Source organism: Myotis daubentonii, chromosome 4 (genome assembly GCF_963259705.1).
Source record: "Myotis daubentonii chromosome 4, mMyoDau2.1, whole genome shotgun sequence".
Taxonomy (NCBI): domain Eukaryota; kingdom Metazoa; phylum Chordata; class Mammalia; order Chiroptera; family Vespertilionidae; genus Myotis; species Myotis daubentonii.
This window is the reverse complement of record NC_081843.1, coordinates 53,995,602-54,017,533: the sequence shown is the minus strand read 5'-3', so window position 1 is coordinate 54,017,533 and position 21,932 is coordinate 53,995,602. Positions and strand designations below refer to the sequence as shown.

The 21,932-nt window shown below is 43.1% G+C and overlaps 1 protein-coding gene across 4 annotated transcripts in view; it reads right to left on the bottom strand.

Annotated features, from left to right (window-relative positions):
* Window positions 1-450: 450 nt before the first annotated feature.
* The window catches only part of EFNA5 (ephrin A5), a 281,977-nt gene continuing 260,495 nt past the window's right edge, over window positions 451-21,932 (bottom strand). Inside the window, exons 3-5 of one of the 4 annotated variants that reach the window (XM_059693963.1) lie at window positions 10,247-10,312; window positions 9,778-9,858; window positions 451-581 (exon numbers count right to left, since the gene is read on the bottom strand). In XM_059693963.1, the coding sequence (XP_059549946.1) occupies window positions 466-581; window positions 9,778-9,858; window positions 10,247-10,312 (263 nt within the window). In that variant the 3' untranslated portion in view covers window positions 451-465. The other 3 variants (XM_059693964.1, XM_059693962.1, XM_059693965.1) reach the window with 3 other exon arrangements.

Genomic DNA, 21,932 nt, shown 5'->3' with positions numbered 1-21,932 from the left:
TTTCAAACTGTGCTTATAGCAATGTCGTCATCAGAGACAAAAACTCACATCACCCAGATGCAAAATGGGCGCGAGAGGACCCAGCAAGGGCAATATTCAGAAAATTAAGCAAATCAGGTATACAACCCTTTCAGTTATTGACCAGGGCGTGACTTGCCCAAAGTCACCCAGTGGGAAGTTCATTCTTTCTTGATACTAAGAATTGAGGCTTTGGGTTATACTGAAGGGATCATTACTATAATGGTCATTATTTCTTTCAGAAGTTTAAGATGTTTGCTGGGAAAACAAAGCTTATTATGTCGTTTTCTTTAGGGGGTGAAAAAATATAGGCAAAGTAAAAGAACATACTTTATAATTAGCCCTGGTACATTATAGGATGCAGGGCTTGTCATATTTTAAGGCTCAAGTACCGAGAAAGGCTGAAAGCTCACCATTTTCTCATCAGAATACCTGGACTGGGCCTAGCTACAGGGCCATTTCCAACCCTGCATTCTTTGAACTTCGCAGGCCTTCTCTGGTGCGTGTCCTGTCTCTTTTCTGTCCACACAGATTTTGAAAAGTCAGCAGAGTAAAAGTAGCCCCTGAAATAAAGGCGCCATTCAAGGAACAAAGAAGTAGAAGGAGGGCTCCAATTAAAAGGATGAAAATCTTTCATTTTTATTTAGGTATACTAGTACGGACACGTGTATGTACAAACACAGATCATATGGTTGTTGTTTTTTTATGTGGGGTTTTTTACTTTATCTTATTTTTTACATTTTCTTTTAGGTTTATATAATGTAAGCATTTCAGAACAGCCCTCGATGGGTCAGTGCAAAGGAGCTGCAAAGCAGGCGGCACAAGCGCAGGACCACACGGGGCTGGACTTCACACCCAGGCGCACACACAATGAGCGGCTTCAATGGGGTGTCAAGAGGAAGCATGGAAAGCGGATTTTGACTCATGGGTAACCTCCAACATGCCAGCATCTATTAAACTGCACAGACAATGGGAGCAAGCCCATTGTAGGGAGATTTGTCTCACATCCGAGCGGCTCTGGGGCCAACGCATGGGAAAAGTTCAGTGATGCCCAACCAGAGACAGACCTGCCCATTCACGGTTCTGAGGGAAAATGGGACATGGGAGAAAGGCTGGAGGCGACAATATAAGCATAAGAAATAAAGGAGGGGGGGGGTTGTAGGCAAATGGGGTGCTGGTGGAGGTGGTTTTCAAAATAAACACCAGTGACCACAGCTCTGAGAGCAGTGAATGGAGAGGAGGCGTTAAAACGGTTTTTCTAATTTGGGGGAAATGATAAAAATGGCTGCTGCTGTTGCTAAGGCACCAGAGAAAAGCAAAGTTCCTGGAAACCCACAGGTACGATGTGACTCTTCCTTTCACAGTGACACAGGGCAACAGCCCCATTTAACCTCCCCGAAGGGACTCTGACACCTTTCCCGTACCTGGGCTGCGTGATACTAGTAAGACTCTTCCCGGGGGAAAATGAAATTGTGTGAAAGCCAACTCAGACCAAACCAAACCAAATGCAGAGCTGTTCCTAAATTCCCTAAACCTTTCCATACCAACATGCTGGGGTGGAAATACATACACATACACACACACACACACACACACACACACACACACACACCCTACACACACCACAGGGCTCCAACATCAGACCTTGAAAACATTGAGGCCAAAATAGTGATCAAAAAAAAAGTCATGTTGTTCCAGGTCCGCAGACGGTGGAGTCTTAAGGACTGGGCGTGCGATGACCATAGGGGAGTCCTGCGTGGAGCGGCCGCTCTTCTCAGGCAAGTATGCATGGGGTGTTTCAGAGCCTCAAGGCCTGTTTTGTAGCCTGAAAGGCTATTGTTCTCACTTACAAAAGACATAAGAATCAAATTAATACTTTATTATCAAACACTATATACAACAGAGGTTGCTAATAATACAGAATTTAAAGAACGCAGTTGTTTTTTTTTTTTAATGTTTTACTTTTCTTTCCTCTGCCACCCAAGAAAGTACAGTACAAAACAAGAGTCTAAACTAACACAGACGGTTACCTGGCCTATTAAAGGATACACGGTATCCACTGAACAGACAGATCCTTATTTCCCTGCTTCATGTTGCAAAGCCCCAGGCAACCGGGGGCAAAGGTCCCTGGGTCTGACTAATGGGCTGAGAGGCAGCGAAGGCTGCCCTTCAGACTTTTGAGTTGTTTTTTGAAATGAAAAGCTCCTACCAAGTTGCATCGACATCTTCCTAAGCCCCCAGAGGGTTGTCACGACACCACAAAAGGCCACCAGCACTTTTTGGACAAGATGAAAACTGCCTGATACCCATCATCTTCTTGAAAACTCCGCGGCAAGCATGACCTACAATTACATCACTTTATAGGTAGAGAAGCACACTGTCTACTGGTAGGGATAGTCTTGCTACTTTTTCTTTTTTTTAAACTTAATTTGCAGTGGCACAATGGTGAAGGGAAGGGGTCTAATTTCACTGTGAAAAATGAAAGAGAGTGGCAGAGAGGGCCATGAGTAATTATTTCATCATTTGTTAGAGACAAATGCTAGGAAAACCACAGAAGTCACCATTTCTAAAATGAAATTAGCACTGCTAATGTAGTTATGACTAACTGGCATCATTACAGGATCATTTGATTTCCTTGTGGTTATAGAACATGCAGTATTATTTTGGTTCTGACTATTGATCCATTTTAGAAGGTATCTCTTTCCCTCCTACCCACATCCCACTGGACCAACAAGCCTGCAACTATTCATAAAAAGAAGCATTATTGGGCGTTACTGAGAGGACTGAGCAGCTAAACAGTTGAAGGAAAAAAAGAATCCGATGCTGTGAACTTTTCTTGCAGCAAAACGGTGGCTGCCTCTGTGACAAGACTCTGCCATGCCACTCCCGAGAAGGCCCTGAGGTCCGGGGGGGCAGGCCCGGTTGTATCTGCGAGGCTGGCGGCCCCACTCACTGGTTCCCGGGACACAGAGACCCAGCAGCAACACCCCCCAAACAGATCAGGTAAGCCCGCGTTACATTTCAACACGTGCACAGCTAGCTGCCTTCTCGCACATACTTCTCTAAGTCAGAACTACTGATGCTTACCAAGCTCCCATTCACAAAAGCGGTCCATAAGAAGACCCTCCCCCTTTTTTTTAACACATACATTTTTTAAAATCACTTATTTTGCTGGAATTCTTCCAATTGTTCACATCTCACATGATCATCGCATATATTTTTTGTTTTGTTTCAAAAGGCATGTTTTCTGTTGGTGTCGTGCAATAGCAGAAAAGGCAAGATTTCTTTTCCCTTGGTCTGCCGCTCTTTCCTGTCTATAGGCTTCCGAGTTCAAAGTTCGCGATAGCTTCACCAGTAGAAGCCCCCAAGGCGTGCATTTCCTGGTGACTAACTGGAAACATCCCTTGCTGGCCATGCTGAGATTCCTTAAGCAGACAGGGTCATCCTGCATGTATTCGCCTTCTGCCCCACCCCCACAAGGAAACAAGATAGCCTCCATATTCCTAAATATATCAAGGGATACCACTTTTTCTCACAAGTTTAAATAGGACAAGCATATACACTCTCAGCATAAAGTATATCTAAATAATGTATTTTCTATTCTAGTGGATTTTTAAAAAAATATTTTGTTAAAGTCTTTGGGACTCCATCTTGTTTATCTCCCACAGATAAACACATGTTCCCCCTACGCTTTCAGGCTGTGTCAGAAAGGGAAAGAATATAAAATCAACACTTGAATTTTTTTTTATTCCACACTTTGGAATTTTTATTCCAAATTTCCCTTTAGCCCTCCCAAGTCGTGCTGACTGACTCTCCGGGGGCCAGGGGTTTGTGTCCGAGCCCCTGTCGTCACCGAGTGTGGAGCAAAACGTGGGTGCTAGGGTGGGAGACGGGGAAAGGCCACGGCGCACTGGCGCTCCAGCAAAGCCACATCACCTCTCCTCTGGCCACGGACCTGTGCTCCTTGGTACATAGTGTGCCCCAGAGGAGGATTCAAAGCTATTCCATTATGCACTCATCAACCCTGGCTTGTCAGCCTTGGGGAAGGTCACTTTAGTCATAAAAATGCCTCTTTGAATTTCTTTAAAAACAAAAATAGTTGTAGCACCATGGTGATCTGTAGTCAAAGGGAAAAATAATCTGGTGTATACCGCCCAGTCACCAAAAATATTAGAGGCACTCATACATACACACCCCCACCAAACCTAAGTTTTCTCTGATGTCACTCGCACTCGCTCTGGGTAGCATTCCGGCACCCTACCCACCGCCTAGGAAAAAGGCTTCTTTTATGGAGCACACATTTTGCTGTCAAGACAGTCATCTAAAAAAAAAAAAAGTGTCTCAACCTTTTAGAAGCCTGTTCATTTACACACCCTAGAGGAAATAGTGTAATATTATATCTGTCCTTAATACCTCCCCTCTGGACGTGACATGGTGACATGCTGCCCTGCACGATTCTCTTCCAGTCCTGAATGAAAAGGCATAAATATTGGATGGGAGGGAAGAACCCTCCTGGGCCTCGCCATCCCTGGCTGCATCTGCCACTATTCTTCCTCGTCCACGTGCTGCTGACACAGGGCCCTAAAGAAGGGGAGCTCCTACAGGAGAGTGCGCAGGCGCTGCTGACCACCGGTGTCACTACGACAATTTGGCATTTTCATCTGGAGTCCATTTAATTTGGAAGGGGTGAGAAAAGTCAAGGGCAAGGGCTGGGGCGGGGTGAGGGAGGCAGCAACTACTTGAGCCCCCCACAGGCCCCAAGTTGTTCCTTAGAATTCAGGCTGAAAGAAAGAAAACAAAAATCTGACATCTGCCAAAGCAACCAATCACAAGTCCCTTCTTAGGATGAGCAGTTAGGTGGATCTCTGGTGTTCCAAGACCCTGGTGTTTTCTGTGACAGGTGACGGGAGGAGACTGTGCTATAATGTCAAAAGCATCGCCAGGAGGAACAGTAGGATTGCCAAAAGGCGGCTGGGTATCCTGGGTGTCTGTGCCGCGTTCTCGCCACGGGATGGCTCGGCTGACTCATGTACGGTGTCATCTGTTCAAACAGAAAGCACACATTCCAATGAGATTTCACATCCTTAATAACTCTCTCACAGCAGCCGGCGGCTCATAGACCTGGCCACCCTCTGCAAGGTAAGGTAATGAACCTTGTGCCACCATTGACTTTCATGTCTGCATAATCACTCATTATTTACAGCAAACAGAGGAGAAGCAGAGAACATTGGACTTTTTCAGCAATAGCGTTTCCTTAAAAATTGAGGGGCGGGTATGCACACACTGTATGTAACCTTTGGCACATGAGCTCCTCTGTTAGCCAGCAGTCAGACACACCTTGCCCAAACCTGAGATATCTGAGTGGACCTTTTAAACCCGATGTGCCACAGAGAAGCAAGTAACATGTCCGGGGTGGGGGCAGTTATGTTGGCATAGTAGTGGTTAACCAGACTGGGCTACCCGTTTTCCTCATTTTAAGCAGTTTCATAGGATTAGTGTTGAATGCCTGGTTGTTGGAAGCCTAGATGAATTTTCAAATATGAAAAATCAAATGCCAAAACAATAGCATTTAAAAATAAACCATACCTAATGCCCACTAAACCTGAAGACACCAGTGTCCACTGGTTTGCTTACAATTAGGCATCAATTATGGTAATATTTCCATTACAAACCCGGTAGTGCTGGGATTCAATTACTGGAACTTAAACTATTTTGGCTTTTATCAGGCTGAAGCGTGGCACACAGAAATGATCAGTGTGGATGCAAATTCTCCTCTAAGTAAAATGGATTCAGTGAGGTAAGCTTCCTTTATTTAGCTAGAACGTGTTCTCTGAGGCTGCCTCTGACGTTCCAGAGACTTCCTGACCTGCATGATTAACAGGCTTAACTCTGAAACAGGAACTTTGCAGCAATTAGTACCCAAAGATAGACTGGAGGCTTTGTACACCTCCTTCCTCCCACCTGGCCCAACTTATGCTTTTAGACTAAGTGTCCTTGGGACTCACAGTGGGGCTCTGTGGTAGATTTTATTTTAGCACCAAGGGACCCTTCCTGTAGGAGGTCAGCCATGGTCGCCCTGGCTTCTCTCCCCATCATTCAGGGAGAACGGTGACAAGGGAGACTGCTCTCAATTTTGTAGACCTGAGAGGATAATCCCTGAATGACCCACCTCAAACCCCTTCATGGATAAATTTGTTTACATTCTCATACCGCACAACATGTCACAATAAGGATGCTTTCCCTTCACTGGGTAGAGTCACACTCCCTTATTTGTCCTAAGGTGACCCCTTTTCAGCCCCTGCTTCAGACATGTCAGTGGGGGCATATCTGTTTGTCACATCCATCCCCACTATGAACTAAGAATAAGAAGTCTGTTTTTTCAGCTGTGCGTCTTCTGCCCTGGAGGGCTCTTAGGTTAGCCTGTCCTCACATGGAAGCTGCTGCGCCCCTGAGGCCCTCAGCAAACCTGCAGAGAGTGGCCATTAGCTCAGAGGACTAGAAAAGGTTAGGAAGCAAGACTGGGAAGTTAAATGGACGCAGAGGAAAATATAAAGCCCCACAGCTTCTAGCCCAATACTTGTGGACTCTTCTCTCTCAGCTTTGCGGAGGTATTCCGTTTGTAGCTAACAGGAGGTAGATGTAAATGCTCTTAATAGCCCTGAAATTAAAATTCAAATCATTTAAGAGCACCAGTATGGTGACAATCAGAACAACAGAGTACTGCAGGCTTAACTGTGAAAAAAACCCTGAGGATGGAGTGGTTATACACCTGAAGTTACATCAGCTATGGGGTTCTTCTCCACCTTATTTTTACTAAACTATTACCATACCCAGGGAACACTTAGGTCCTCCGTGTGAGCTCGAAGGGGACCACCCCTGGCTGTCCCTCCAGGGTGCGCAAGGGCCGTCCATTGCTCCAGCCCACAGCACAAGACAGGGTGAATGAATCTGTAGGACACTGAGAGAAAAGTGCTTGTTTTTCCTAAAGTGAAGCAAGAGGCTCAATGTGCTTTTCAGTCCTGTCGGCAGGTACCACCTTGCCCTCACAGGGAAAATCTGTGCCTTTAGGCATCACGGTTCTCCCTGCAACAGGCTGGTCCTGGCTCAGGAGTCTACAAAGCACGCTTCAGTTGAAACAGGGCCTCACTGTTGGGAGAGCCTATGGCGCCTGAGAAGCAGAATGAGAAACCTGCTGCTATTTGGGTAAATCATAACAATTTTAGAATTCCACGAGGGAATTCATAAGTACAATCTACCTCAATGGCAATTACACCTAAACATGAATTTCTAACACTCGTAACAGTGACTGCAGCTTGGAAGAAGAAACTATTCCTCTTCAGCAGCCAAGTCAAGTCTTGCCTCCTGGCTATAGGATTCCACCACAGGAGGGCTTCCATGGTTAACCGGGAGGACACTAGCGATAATTTGGAGCATATTATGTGGCACATGTCTGCCCTGAGATCATCCTATATCCCTGATGATAGGAAACTGGCAGGCAGAGTGTGCAAGCAAACATCAAACACAACACATTCCGAAGACAGGTGAATTAGTACACGTTGCCGAGAGCATGCAGTGGAGTCCTTCCAGGCCTGACGCACTCAAAGTCTGGGCCTACACTCAGCCCTTCAACACCGTGCTGCCCAGCTGCAAATCAGACTGAATTTTCTAAGGAACAAGGTGAACTGCTCAAACTATTATTTATACAGCCAGGGATGGTAGGGCCAATTGTCTTCCTTTTTCTGTGAAGATGCTCACCAGAAAGCCCTAAGCACAGTCATGGCTAACTCAGGTGCTTTTCCTGAATGGATGCCTGTGCAGGCACAGTCCCCTCCCACTCTCTCCCTGGCTACATGCTGCAAACTTCCATCAGCTACATGTGCATTGATTAGGGGGCAATCATGAATTTTTAAATGCTCAGTGGAAAAGAGCCTGTTTCCTAAAAGACAGTGAAATATGCTCACATATGAACACATCACAATATGTTGCCTTTCCCTATGGCCTCTTCAGTAGCAGAGAAACACACACTATCTGTTATATTTCTAAACAGCCTCTACTTTCTTGCTAGGCAATGGGATTTACCTGGAAAAAGATTATTGGAAAGATACGCCTACATTCGCTAACAGCATGCATCGGAAACTCATAACTCAGGGTAAGTTATGTTGATAACATGCCGAACTTTGCCAGTCATTCTATGCATGACATTAGCAAAGACAGGAGAGGATCCTATTTATATTATCATTGGAATGGGAGGTGAGAGAAGCCTGGATCTGTCTCTAACTGGCTATGTGACCTGGGCAAGTCTCCATTATAAAAGGAAGAGTAACTATGGTCCTTCCAGGGGATCCCATCGAACTCACAGGTCCTATGATGGCCTGAGTCCTCGAGCTTGTGAGGAGTCTGGTGCCTTGAAAAGCCACAAGAGATGCTTCCAGATTTCCAGGACACAATTAAAATGTCTCCCCTCATTCCTTGCAACTTTCTAAAGTGGCTAACTGATCCCTAGGGAGCCAGTAGGGCCTCTGAGAGCTTATTGTGCACACCTCTCATTTGTGCTCTGGGTAAGACGCCTGCCTTAGAAAAACAAGAATGCTTGGGGGAAAAAACCTAACTCAGCCTGTCAGTTACAATGTGAAAGCTATTGTATGTCCTGAGGCACCACATTTACTCAGGCTAAGTTTCCCTCAGGCTCATTGACTGTGTGTCCCAGTAATAATGCTCAAAGGATAATTTCTAGGACAATAAGAAAGAAGTCCTACTGCAAATAGATGAAAGAGAGTATCTGTTTACAAAAGTGGGAGTGGGGAGCTCACATCTTTCTCTGTAGAGGAAATAATTTTATTTCCCTTAAGCTTTGAGGTCATTATAGAAGACGGGTAAGAAAACCAGAGGAAGGTGTGCATGCGGGGGCACTGAGGCACACTCCTCAGGGAACAATGGACTGGGGCTCCCACTCCTCACAGTCAGTCTAGATTTGCATTAAATAGCCAGATTGGATTTATAACCAAATGGACAGTTTACATGATCTCCATTATAAATGCTTCAATGAGTGTTTTTGTGGGTGTTTCTTTTTCTGCAATGATGGGAAAGTTTGGGTGTGTAGAAGTTAGTAATAGAAAAAAAAATCTATTTAGACTTACTCTGTCTTATTTATCAAGGACAACATTTCGCTCGATAGACAAATACATTTGTGGGAGCAGTAGGTGTGTGAATTTGTGGCATTAGGAAGCAACATGACTATACTTCTCCAAATCCATGACTATTAATAATAGCACAAATAAAGTTCTTTAGATCACTTCAGTGATGCATGTGAATTTGCAGAGAAAACTAAATTATGTTGAATTAGTTACTACTGTATCTGCAGATTTGGACATAATGTAAAAGAAAATTTGATAAGCATATACAATAGAAATGCTTTTGTCTTACATGAAAACAGATCCATTAATATTCAGGGTGACTCACCAGCATGCTCGGAGGATATGGTAAACAGTAGTGAAGTTTTAGCATTCTGATGGGGCTCTACATTAGGATACTGTGTTATATCAAACCCATGTCCAAAAAAGAAAAGTCATTTTATCTACCATGCACTACACAGAGATACTGGAGGAATGAAGTAGAATATAAGTAATATTAGCATTGCTAGCAATGAGCAAAAAGCAGAGCAACTCTAACATGCAAACATGCAGAGAGGAAGAAAGGAAAAAAAGTACTGAAGCACCAGAGAGATGCATTGGTTAAAAGAGATTCTCTAAGCATACTAACCTGCTGGTTCTAATGAATTTTCTACTTTGTCGTTAACATCGAAAACACGATCATGAACACCTATAGTTTTCATACAGCTATCTATAACAAAAATAGAGATAACAGCCAAATATGTTAGTGCAGACACCCTTAAACTCCCGTTTCTTTCTTTCTAATTTTTTTCCTTTTATTTATGTAGATTGTTTTACAATCAATGGCATGTATCAAAATGCCAATATTGTTCCCATTTGCTGTGCACATACAACAGTCTAAGAAACAACAAGTTAGCAACTGCTGTGTACTTAAAAATAAAAGCATCATGAAGAATGATGAGAAAAAATCTGATGAAAACTAAAACATGAATGTTGATATACAAAACAGATACCACACAGGATTTAACAGTAAAAAAAGTGTTACCGCTGTGCACCAGACCACACAATCAAGCATGCGCAGTGAAGCCACCCTCTGAAGCTCATTCGAGGGAACTTACTTGTTGGTCTCACAAAGACTCTGAGCTTTAGACAGGACCTTCTTCCATTATCTGGGATTGCAGAGGCTGTGGACAGGACAAGGAGAGAGGGGGAGAAGACAACAGATGATTACTCTTCATTTCCAAATGCAAGCGGTCTGCCATCAATTCTTTCCTGAATAAACGGAGCACACTCTAATTCTTCCCAGAAGTTAAAACAAAAATACTTTTCAGATTGGCACAGAGTCTTACAGAAAGAGCTACTTTTCTACCCCTGTGTTCTCTTTTCAATAAGATGAAGAATCACACAAGAATGTTGGTAATCTACAGAAAATGCTTTGGATTTTTATTTCAAAGGCTCTTCCATTTAACTTGATCTGTTATCAATTTTCTCTGAAATAAGAAGATAATGTTTGAGCCCTCCCGCTTTCACAGAGCTCTGCCTCCTCCTCCGCTGCAGGGCGCGGGGGGCCCAGGAGAGCCCATGGTGAAAGCGCTGGCAAAAACCAACCACAGATAGTTAGGAGGGCAACTTAACCACGACCTGCCTCTGCTGCGGAAAGCAAATCTTTGTCTGTCCTGAGAGCCTGTCTGTCAATGCCTTGCAGGTAATTCAATTAGAGGGTCTGCTCAGAGCTTGGCTCCGAGTTCTCTATGACTAAGCAGAGCCCAGCCACTTCCATCACGCCATTATAAGTACAATATGCTATTGAGACAGTGCTATGCAATGGCACGTTTATTTTAAAAAATGTGCCACAGAGAAGGATGGAATTAATAAAGTGGGCTTACCGAAACATGACAACATGTTTCAAGTTATAAATCATTTGAGGAAGAAACTTTCTTCTCCTCTTCAGGACAATAAGACCGTAACCTCTCCCTGCGTTTGAAAGATTATCTCCCTTCAGCATGCACAGCGTAATGTCAAAGGGATCTCCAAGGGCGGGAGGACCCTGAACCATCACATGTGTTTACTATGCATTCTAGAAATGACAAAAATTACAGAAATGAGTGCTGCATACTTTCCTCCCTATGCGCTTGCTTCAAGTGGTTTCTTTGTTCAGAGCAGATGACATCAATCAAAACACACATGGCTAACAATCCGTCTGGCGATGCCCTCAGTGACAAAGAGACGGCTGCTGTGCCTTCTCCCTCCTTGATTTTTACCCTTTGCTGTTCTTCCTCAGGGGGGAGCCCAGAAAATGAAAGTGCTTATTTTTCAAGGTGAGAGGATTGAAGATGCACATTTCAAACTAATTTTACACAATCTCCTCTAATTCCAGATCCCCACCCTAGAGGAGGATTTACAAATTCACTACCTAACGGACATCAAGCTGCAAAGAATCCGAGCGTCGCTCTTGGATACCTGCAGCAAGCTCTTAATTCTAAGACAAAAGTATAAAATAAGATGTGTTCGGCCCTTCCCATCTCCCAGATTCATTCACTCTGACAAGCAGCTAAGAAGCGTTAACAGCTGGCTTTGCTGTAGGCTTTCATTAAATCAAAGTCAGAAAAACCCCCTCTACTGACATTTACAGTAACTAGTGTGTTATTTAGGGCACAATGTTTGCACTCTGCGGTTCGATCCAGGAAATGGTGTCCTTCCTGTGGACCCCAACTGCAAATGTGCCTCACAAACACAGCCACGTAGGTGACGCCAGTTCATTGGGAAAACCGTGGGTTCCTGCGATCGTTGATGTCTTTTTGTGAGAGGTGGTGTGGAAAAGCGGCACAGGGACGTTAAGCTGCTGCTGTATGGATTTGTTTTAGTGGGGGAACGTCTTGGAATTAATTAGTACAGGTCTTTCAGATTTAGATGTAGGAGAAATCCTATAAACCCAGGACCAAAAAAAAAAAAATCACTGCAATAATTAAACAGCAACCAATGATAAGCTGTCCAGGAAAAATACTGAAGAGCAATCTCCCACCAGCTCCCAAAGAGGGACAATTAGCCTTAGCTACTGGATGAGTTACATCGGTCTGTAAATTAAGAATGTAAAATGTAAAATGTACTTCTATTTAATACAAAATAAAACCTCTCTCTCCCATCAAAGTTCTCCATTAGTTCCTCATCGCCTCTCTGAAACCAGAAAGGCTGTAACGATAATGTGACTGACACCCTATGGCACTATTAGCCTCTAATCCTTAGAAAAAAATTCTGAAGGAAGAGTATAAACACATACTGTGAATACACAATGCAGAGTACATGAAGTCAATTGACTCTACAATCTCTGACCTGAGCTCATAAAGCAAACTCTTAACCCTTAGAGCCAACCTCAGCGGGTGAGCCTTGCTCAGTCAGTTTGACTCGGGCTCCTCATTTACTATGCTGAAAACCAAAAAGATCAAAACCTTTCTCCATATATCGGCAAAACTCATTTTTTAATGCAAAGCTTAAAAGAGTGAAGTGTGGCTTTCTTCCATGGTAATTTCCAGGTTCCTTAACCCTAGCCCTTGGCTGACTAATGTAACATGCCTTTATATCATTTATAAATAATTAATTACTAGTAGCATATTATTAGTAGTACTTGAAGCTATTGTATCATTTATACAGATTAATTATTTGTTATATTATTGTAGCATTTGAAGCTATAAGATAATATCAAAGTACTTTACAAGTCACTAGTAAAAAGCCAAAGATTGAGCATTAAAAACACAAAATAGAGGAATTGAAAATGTAATATTCATACAGTAAATTACAAAGAAAATCCTCTCGAGATCAATTATGAGGAAAAAAATTGAAGATGGATGTGAGGGAGTAAACTTAAAATGTGCCTGTTTTTGTCAGGAGGTAGGTTTTAAATCCCTATGATTCTGGAGATATCACTTTATTAAATTTTTTTTTAATCCTCACCTGAGGATATTTTTCCATTGATTTTTACAGAGAGGGAAAGAGAGAGAGAAATATCGACATGAGAGAGACACATTGATTGTCTCTGCATGAGCCCTGACCAGGGCCCAGGCTTGGGAGAAGCCTGCAACTGAGGGAGGTGCTCTTGTCTGGAATCAAACCCGAGACCCTTCTGTCCACAGGCCAGCTCTCTATCCACTGAGCCAAACCGACTAGGGCTAGAAACATCACCTTATAATGACCAACATTATGTTAGTTAAGACAAAATTGAAGTTCTCCTGCTGCTTTCCTTAGAAATTTAATAGTGGATAATTACCAATATTATTACTGCAGCTTCATCCATCCAAACGCTTTTAAAATCCCTACTATGTGCCAGTTTCCCTATCAGGTGCTGTGGAAGCAAAGGTATAGAAGACAAAACTCCCTATCCTTGCCCGGTGCTTATTCCAGCTGGGGCCATAAATATGAACCACAGCTTAGGCACCAGGAGGGATCCCTGTAGTAACTGAGGCTTGCATGTACTGCCAGGGCTTTGGGCAGGGAGTTAGCTTTGTCTGGGAGTGTGAGGGTGTCCCAGACATGTGTGTCAGAGGGAAATTTATCAAGGCTTCACAGATCCCCTGAAAGCTAACCAATGGCTACTGGTAGACCGAAAACAATTTGTCCCTAACTTCCCAAATGGGAGGTTTAGCAACCAAGATGAGGTATTAACAGGTGAAGAAAACCAAGACCTGAACTCTTTCTATAAAGATACATGGATTTTTCTAGTGGAATTGGTAAAATTAAAATGAGAAATTCAACTCATGTCTTAAACATTTGTCACATAATCCAAAACCCTATCATTTCCTCAGTTTACTGCCAAAAATGTACACTTGGAGTCAGGAAGCTGAGAACAGGGGAATGGGGACCATTAAACAAGCACAACCTCCCACTCCATGATCTTAATAGCAACTTTATAATAATCTAACGATAGGGCCCCTTCCCCCTAATGATCTGCGAAGTACCCATGAAAACCTTACAACACACAGTGAAATAGTACCTGGGGCCTCTGGTTCTCTGTGTTTACAGCATCATGCTAATAGGACACGAGGGCTGCTTATCTTCACTCTCTCCCACGACCTCAGACAGGGGCTCTACGTTCAGCCTTTCCTGCAAACCTGTTTCCTGGGCCTCCTGGGGCTCAGGTGAGCACTGCTCAGCACGTATCAGCCAACTGGATACATAAAAGGATCATATTCAATGCCCTCATCAGTACTTCCAAAAGCTGTGTTCAGCACTGCAAATATATGTGATATTCACGTCACAATTCACTAGTCCTCTGAGTCTGATGCCATGAGAGAATACTGGCATCGAGCCTGTGGTCAGCAGCTTCTGGCCTGGCTCTGTGATCCCCACCTCCTTTGATGCCACGGTCATGTATTCACCTCCCCCGAGAGTGGGCTGGATCCAGTTTCTTGCCTTTTTAATGAGCAGAACACAGCAAAAAGTAATGGGATGTCACTTCTGTGATTATGTTGCAAAGAACTGTGACTCTCTCTCTTGCTGTCCCTCGTACTCATGAAGCAAAGTGACATAATGTGAGATTCTTGATGGAGAGGCCCTCATGGGCAAAAAAAAAAAAAAAAAATGGATGCTTTAGTGCAACAACCCACAAGGAACTGAGTCCAATCATGGCCAATCTCGTGAGTGAGCTAGAATGAGGATCCTTAGCTAAGTGGTGAACTGACTCGCCAGTGAGAAACTCAGACCCAGAGGACCCAGCTAAATCGCTCCTGGATTTCTCACCCACAGAAAACTGTGAAAAAAGTAAATGTTGGCTTAGCCACAAATTGTGGAGTAACATGTTTCTCAACAGCTAACTGATTCCATGCAATCAGAGGCTTCCCACGGCTGACTTGCGACCTAAGGACTAAGACACTGGTGTGTGCTCTGCTCCAGGCCCGCCTGGCCCCTCCTCAGAGAGCAGGTCCCTCCTCGTGTTGCTGCCTTGTCTAAACAACTTCTCAAGCTCCTGGTACAAGTTCACTTAAAATAGGCCTCAAAGAGCGGTAATTATAAACTGCTGTTGAAGAAACACTACAAGATCTATCTATTTGTTTTCCCTCCAGCATTTAAAAACTGTTTTTCATTTTCCATCCCATGCCACTTACTGGTAGTTTGTTTTAGCTAATGTAGCCAACCTGTGTTGTCCCTTGCAATTAACATGATGTCTCACGTTAAATCCAAATTGCTAGGTAAACCTACATGATCTTTGATACAAAATGTAAACTTAAAGCATAAAAAAGAATGCTTTCCCTCAAACACGAGAAATAGAATGTAAAGGTGGGCTTAAAAATACCTGAAATAAAGTTAAAAGTTCTCTTCATATAAAAAAATTCCTACCCGTTATCTTTTAAACAGGCTATCAAATTAATACAAACAGATGAGATTTCAAGCAACTCAAAAATAATCAAGGTAACAACCTTCTCCAACACCCACCGGGAGTTTAGCAGGAGAGGGCTGAGGCTTTCATATTATACATTCTTACATGTTCAGGCCCAATACTGTACTGATTAGTCAACTTTAACCTCTCTGCCTAACTGTCTTCATCCTCCAGTCTTCATTCCAAATTCCAAAAGTCCAAGCCCTTCTCCTTTTCTGTGTCCCTTGTCAATCTGGGTACTTTGAGAAGTTTTAAGAACAATCAGCTGTTCTCTTCTTCTTCGTCTTTTTTTTTTTTTTTTTAAGAAATGTGTGTGTGGAAACATTAAAAATGCAGTTTCCCATTATGTTTGCCACAGGCAATATTTCTCAATTTGTGCAAGTCAAAGGAAAAGATCGGCTATTAGTTGTTAGCAGAGACCAGTTTTTCCTCTGTAGTTTTTCATGTGGTCTAACATACAACACAGATATGTGCAAATTAGATGGGTGATGGCAGAATTAAGCACTCATATTCCTTTCACAGTAAATGCTGAAAAAGTTAAGCCAATGCAAATACATGGTACTACTGAAAATGTCTTCTAGAATATAATTCTATATAATAAAAGGCTAATATGCAAATCAACCTAATGGCGAAATGACCCGTCACTATGATGTTCACTGACCACCAGGCAGCAGACGCTCAACACAGGAGCTGCCCCCAGGTGTTCAGTGCGCTCCCACAGGGGGAGTGCCCCTCAGCCAGGAGCTGGGTTCACAGCTGGCAAGTGTGGTGGTGGGAGCCGGTGGGCCTAAGCCATCAGTCTGACATCTCCCAAGGGCTCCCAGACAGAGGGAGCAGACCCCCCCCCCCACAGAGCATAAATTTCATGCACCAGGCCTCTAGTGAATCAATAAAATTCATTTTGTGGCCCTGACCAGTTTGGCTCAGTGGATAGAGTGTTGGTCTGCGGACTGAAGGGTCCCAGGTTCGATTCTGGTCAAGAGCATGTACCTTGGTTGCAGGCACATCCCCAGTGGGGAGTGTGCAGGAAGCAGCTAATCGATGTTTCTAACTCTCCATCCCTCTCCCTTCCTCTCGGTAAAAAAATCAATAAAATATATTTTTAAAAAAATCCATTTTGTGTATGTGGGTAGAGAGTGGGGAATAGGACAGAGATTAGCTGAAGCCAAATGGACGGCTTGGAAAATGGTTACCACACCCTCAGAAAAAGTCTTAAAACAAAAGTTAGGCAAGAATACCCCAGCACCAACTTGCCACTGGCCATCTGCCCCTTGTAAAAGAGCACAAGCACAACGCCTAATTTCACATGAAGAACATAATCGCCAGTCATGATGGAATATATGTCTCCATTCTACCTTCTGAGATTGTAGAAGTCACATGTTTTGCTAACGTGCTCCTGGCCCCAAGTTTACCAAACTTGCACCCGATGGGCATCCATGGGAGCTGGCTCCATCTGCCCACACATTTCACCGCCTGCAGCCCACAGTGTCTCAAGACTTCAATCCCTGGCAGGTTAAGGTCAAAGTCCCAGACGTAAAGTTTGAAAATGAGGTTACTAAGTGAAGGTGGAAGCCTTGGTGAAATGTAAAATATTATGCACATATTAGACACTATGATATGGCTCTAGGGATGTTTCTTTTTTTAAAACTAGAAAAGGAAGAGAGTGGTGTGTTTCCAGCAATACAATAGGGGTAAAACGACGCACACTGCAAGCTAAAACTTGGTTACAACACGAGGGAACTGAAACAGGGACCAATAATTAGAGGAAAGTTCAGGGCAAGGGAAGTAAAATGAGTTCCAGCTGTGCAGCCTCGTACAAAAGAGAAAACAGGAGGTGCCACCAGGCACCCACTGCTCCCCTCCCCCACCTCTCTGCCCCCCTCGGGCACAGTTCTCACTGTAAATGCTAACTTGAATATTATTTAAATTCCTGCAGCTGAGCCTCCATAGATCAATTACTTTTTTCTTAGCAACCTCAAATAAAAGGCTGAGGACCAGTTTCTTTCCACTGATTTGTAGGAATAAACAAATAGGGCATTATCATGCTTTTATACACATTTGTTTGAAGTGTGAGCAAACTTGTCCTTGCTTTTTAAAGCTCGGAGACAACAAAGTTGTTTCTACTGCCTCCTGAATCAGCGTGTGATTTGTGCCATGTACTTTGATATCTAGTAAGGCATGAGCAAAAACATAACCTGGATTTCAGAGAAAGCTTTTACAATTCCCTCTATCGTTAAGGAAAGGTTAAAGTCAGCTTAAATCTCAGATTCTGAACCCAGACTTGATCTCATTCTCTATGATATGACTGGAGACATCCAGTCCACACAGGCAGAGAAAGCAAGGTGACATGTACGTGTCATTTTAATTGTTAGTCAAACCCCCGACATGAGGAGCTTCAGTTAAGCCCCTTATCGGATATTTTACTATTTAAAAAAGAAATCACTGAACATCTTTGAACAGTTAGGAAAAAATTAGTTTCCTATAATAGACTAGTGCTGTAATCAGTTTCTGAGACCTCGGCTGGCCTAAGGCCACACTATTAAAATGACAGTCCTGGGCCATGAAGGTCAGATGGTTCTTTTCTCTTGTTTGTGGTCATTTTGGTGAATTTCACCTGCTGCACCAGATAGGTATAATCTGACAAAAGAAGACAGGTAAGCAGACTGACTGGCTTACAAAAACTCTTCACCTAGAATCCACAATAAAAATAACAACAAAAACAAAAACTCAGACAAAAGGCGAATTCCTAGAATCCCAGCCAGGAACTTCTTTCTCCACAGGCTCCTGTGCCACCCGTGTGACATGCTATTGGGTGACTATTACCTGGTAAGCACAGAAAGCCACGAATCCTATTACTCACCTGTACAGTATTAACAGAAACAATGCTGTCATCATATCGCACTAACGTAGCATGGCAGGAAATTCCTAATAAGTCATCAAGGTAATACAATTCAAAGAAGCGCCTAGAAAAAAGTTAATCTTTCTTTGAACCTTTCATCCTTCTCTTCCTTGGTGAGGTGCCTTGGAAGGGGCACAGTTTAGTGGTTTTAGTGCATGCATGATGATGCTTTGAACTTTCACCTATTTTCATGTATTTTGTGCCTTTCCATCAGCTGCTTAACCCACCTAGGCCCCACTTTCCCTATAAGCCTTCCCCTTTGGAAAAAAATTAAGCCTGACCTACTTTAGAGGGCACTGGACTGTTACACTGCACTTGGAAACTCGGTGCTGGATCCCCGTAGATCCAGATGATCATGTCACGACTCCACAGATGGATGTCGTCAGCTCTGTCAGTGTGCTCCCTCCACATGCAGTGTCCCTCAGCAAGCGGTCCCTAGTCTGACTGCGGATCTGTAGGAGGGAGAGGGGATTTGGTCATGGATAATTTGGATAAAATGGTATGGGATGAGTCATCAGGAAAATCAATGGGACAAGTGGGACAAATGTGACCCTTCATTTCTAGCCTAAATTAGAAAAACTAGATTCTCCCATAGATCTTATTTGTGGGGGGGAGCATAAGGTGGTGGTGAAGGGGTTTAGTATGTGAGGATATGAACTGAAGCAGGGCTGAGAGAATTTAGAGAATTAGAAAGGGAAATGAAAGATCCCGCCGTCCTTTTGAAAATCATGCCAAGGTTCTGAGAGTTCTTTTTTGCATTCATTTGAAGAATGTGAGCTTGCTATTCCATTAGAGCATCAGTTCTCAACCTGTGGGTCGCGACCCCTTTAGCGGTCGAACAACCCTTTCACAGGGGTTGCCTAAGACCATCCTGCATATCAGATATTTACATTACGATTCATAACAGAAGCAACATTACAGTTATGAAGTAGCAACGAAAATAATTTTATGGTTGGGTCACAACATGAGGAACTGTATTTAAAGAGCCAGAAGGTTGAGAACCACTGCATTAGAGGGATGCCGACCAAGGATGAGGACGTAGATGTTGCAGCTGCACAGACGGGCCCCAGCGGTGGCACTCAGTAAAACCAGCCCAGACGTGACGCCGACCCTGACCATGCCCATCCCTGTCTAAGGGTATGGTTCCTATTCCTATCTTCAATATACTTTTGCATCAGATTTGCACCTATTTACACAAATCAATTATTTCAGTGGTTGTTCTTCTTGGCCAGTAGCCCACATTCTCCCCATCTGCCATTTCTGGTAGTAAGGTAAGGCCCCAGGCAGGAGTGGCCACTCCTTTGTACACCAGGTCCTTAATGGAACCCTAGAGGCCTGGACAAATTAATTTCTCTCTTTAGAAGACTACTGAGTTCTACCAAGGAAGGAGTCATTGAGGTACCAGGATCATACAACATGTTTCACACCAACAATGGTTTCCTTGATGAAGATTATTTACAAAGTGCATTCAGCTAATGATAGGGGCTACATTCCCGTTTGCTCTTTGCGTAGGACCATTTCCACTAAAGTCAGTGGCTGTGGCTTTTCTTAGGTGACCTTTCCTTTGCCTCTCAAGATCCCAGTTCCCTCTGGCCACTTGAGCTATCTTCCATTTCTCCAACACAGTAACTTTCTTCTGGGTACTTGCGCCAATCACATAACCATTCTGTTTTGTTGTTACATAGCATCTCTGCTTCTAGAGTTTCGAGTTCCCTGTGGTCAGGAGCCCTGCAGGGTTCTCACTTCTGAGGAGCCTGCTGCTTTGTTCATAACATATTCAGTAAAGATTGGAAGAATGAGTCTAGAGTTTAAAAAATTAGTGTAGCTATAACATGATTTGTTGACAAACATGAACCAAAACTCAGATTTAGAATGAGAAAGAAAAACAAAGAAAACAAAGAGAGATGTGGTGGTGAATGTCAAAGAAATTTTTTTTAAATCCCCCTTTCCTGGCATGTTCCTCTCCCCTCTCTGCTGCCTCCTTCTTCAGGAAGGATCTTGGAAACTGTGACCTACTAGTCAGCCAAAGCTCGGAGCAACATACAAAATTCAAACACATTCAAATGCGTATCATTTTCATATCTGTGAGTGTGTGGTCCCAAGAGATAAGAAGTAAATGAAAGGAATGTGGGTATCTTTAGAGCCCAAAATATGCAGAATCCATCAATGATCAGCCTGTGGAGGGGCTGCAAGCCCCTGGAGTAAACAGGAGAACAAAGGGGATGCTAGAATCCCGTGACCATGGGCTTCTCTAAGTTAAGTGCAGAGGAGTCAGGCTGGGGTGGTGTGAGCACAGGTGCAGGTGCAGCCGTCCTGGCTGAGCCTCTAGTCCAGTGATGGCGAACCTATGACACGCATGTCAGAGGTGACATGTGAACTCATTTCTTTGGTTGATTTTTCTTTGTTAAATGGCATTTAAATATATAAAATAAATATCAAAAATATAAGTCTTTGTTTTACTATGGTTGTGAATATCAAAAAATTTCTATATGTGACACGGCACCAGAGATAAGTTAGGGTTTTTCAAAATGCTGACACGCCGAGCTCAAAAGGTTTGCCATCACTGCTCTAGTCAGTCAGAGCCTCACTCATGACCTGAGACCATAGCCCCAATTTTAGCCACAGCTGAGTTCAAAATTTAACTACAGGCATTTTCATACGAATCAAAACCACAGAGCGAGTGTTTTTTGTGCTAAACAAGTATCTGAGAATGTGAAACTAATACTTTTAAAGTGTGGGCAAACTTCAGCCATTCAGAGTAACAGGTCAGACATGTAATTCCCATTTGAAATATATAATGGAACAGCTGATTTACACTTAGTTTTAAAACATTTAAGAGAACAAAAATAAAAACTTCATCGAATTTTTCAGTTTAAATTCTTATGAAGCTAAGAATTACTTACGTACTTGGAAGGTTTTACAGTCAAACCATTTAAGAACTTAAAAAGGAAAGAATATATTAAATCTTTAATGGTTAAAGGAGTTTAATGAACCAAGTTTGTAAATGGAGCTAAATATATCTTATACTATAGAACCATAAGATGTGTAAACTCATTTCAATAGGCTACATTTGACATTTTAAGGAAGAATCCTATTTTTTAATTTCTAATTTTAATAAGTCAAATTTTAATAAGTCAAATATCAAATCCAAACTAACCTTTCAAATAACCTTTCATATGGACAAAAAACATCCTCTGTGTACCAGAAATTCATACCGATACTTCCTTTCATGTCATGGCTCACATGCTGCCTCCCAGAGACGCCTCCAGGGTCACCACCGAAAGCTCTCTACCCTCCCCTCTCCATATTCCTAGCACCACATCTGACCACCTTCATAGGTCCTCGCATGACTGGCGGTTAGAGACTTGTTTGTTTCCTGGTTTATTGTCTATTTCCCAATTAAACTGTAAGCTCCAGAAGCAGAGATCACTTTTTAAATACACCGCCATGTCTCTAAAACCGAACACAGTGTTGGGTGCAAAGCAGGCACACAAAAAAATGTTCTTGAATAAATGAATAAATAAACGAAGTGAAAACC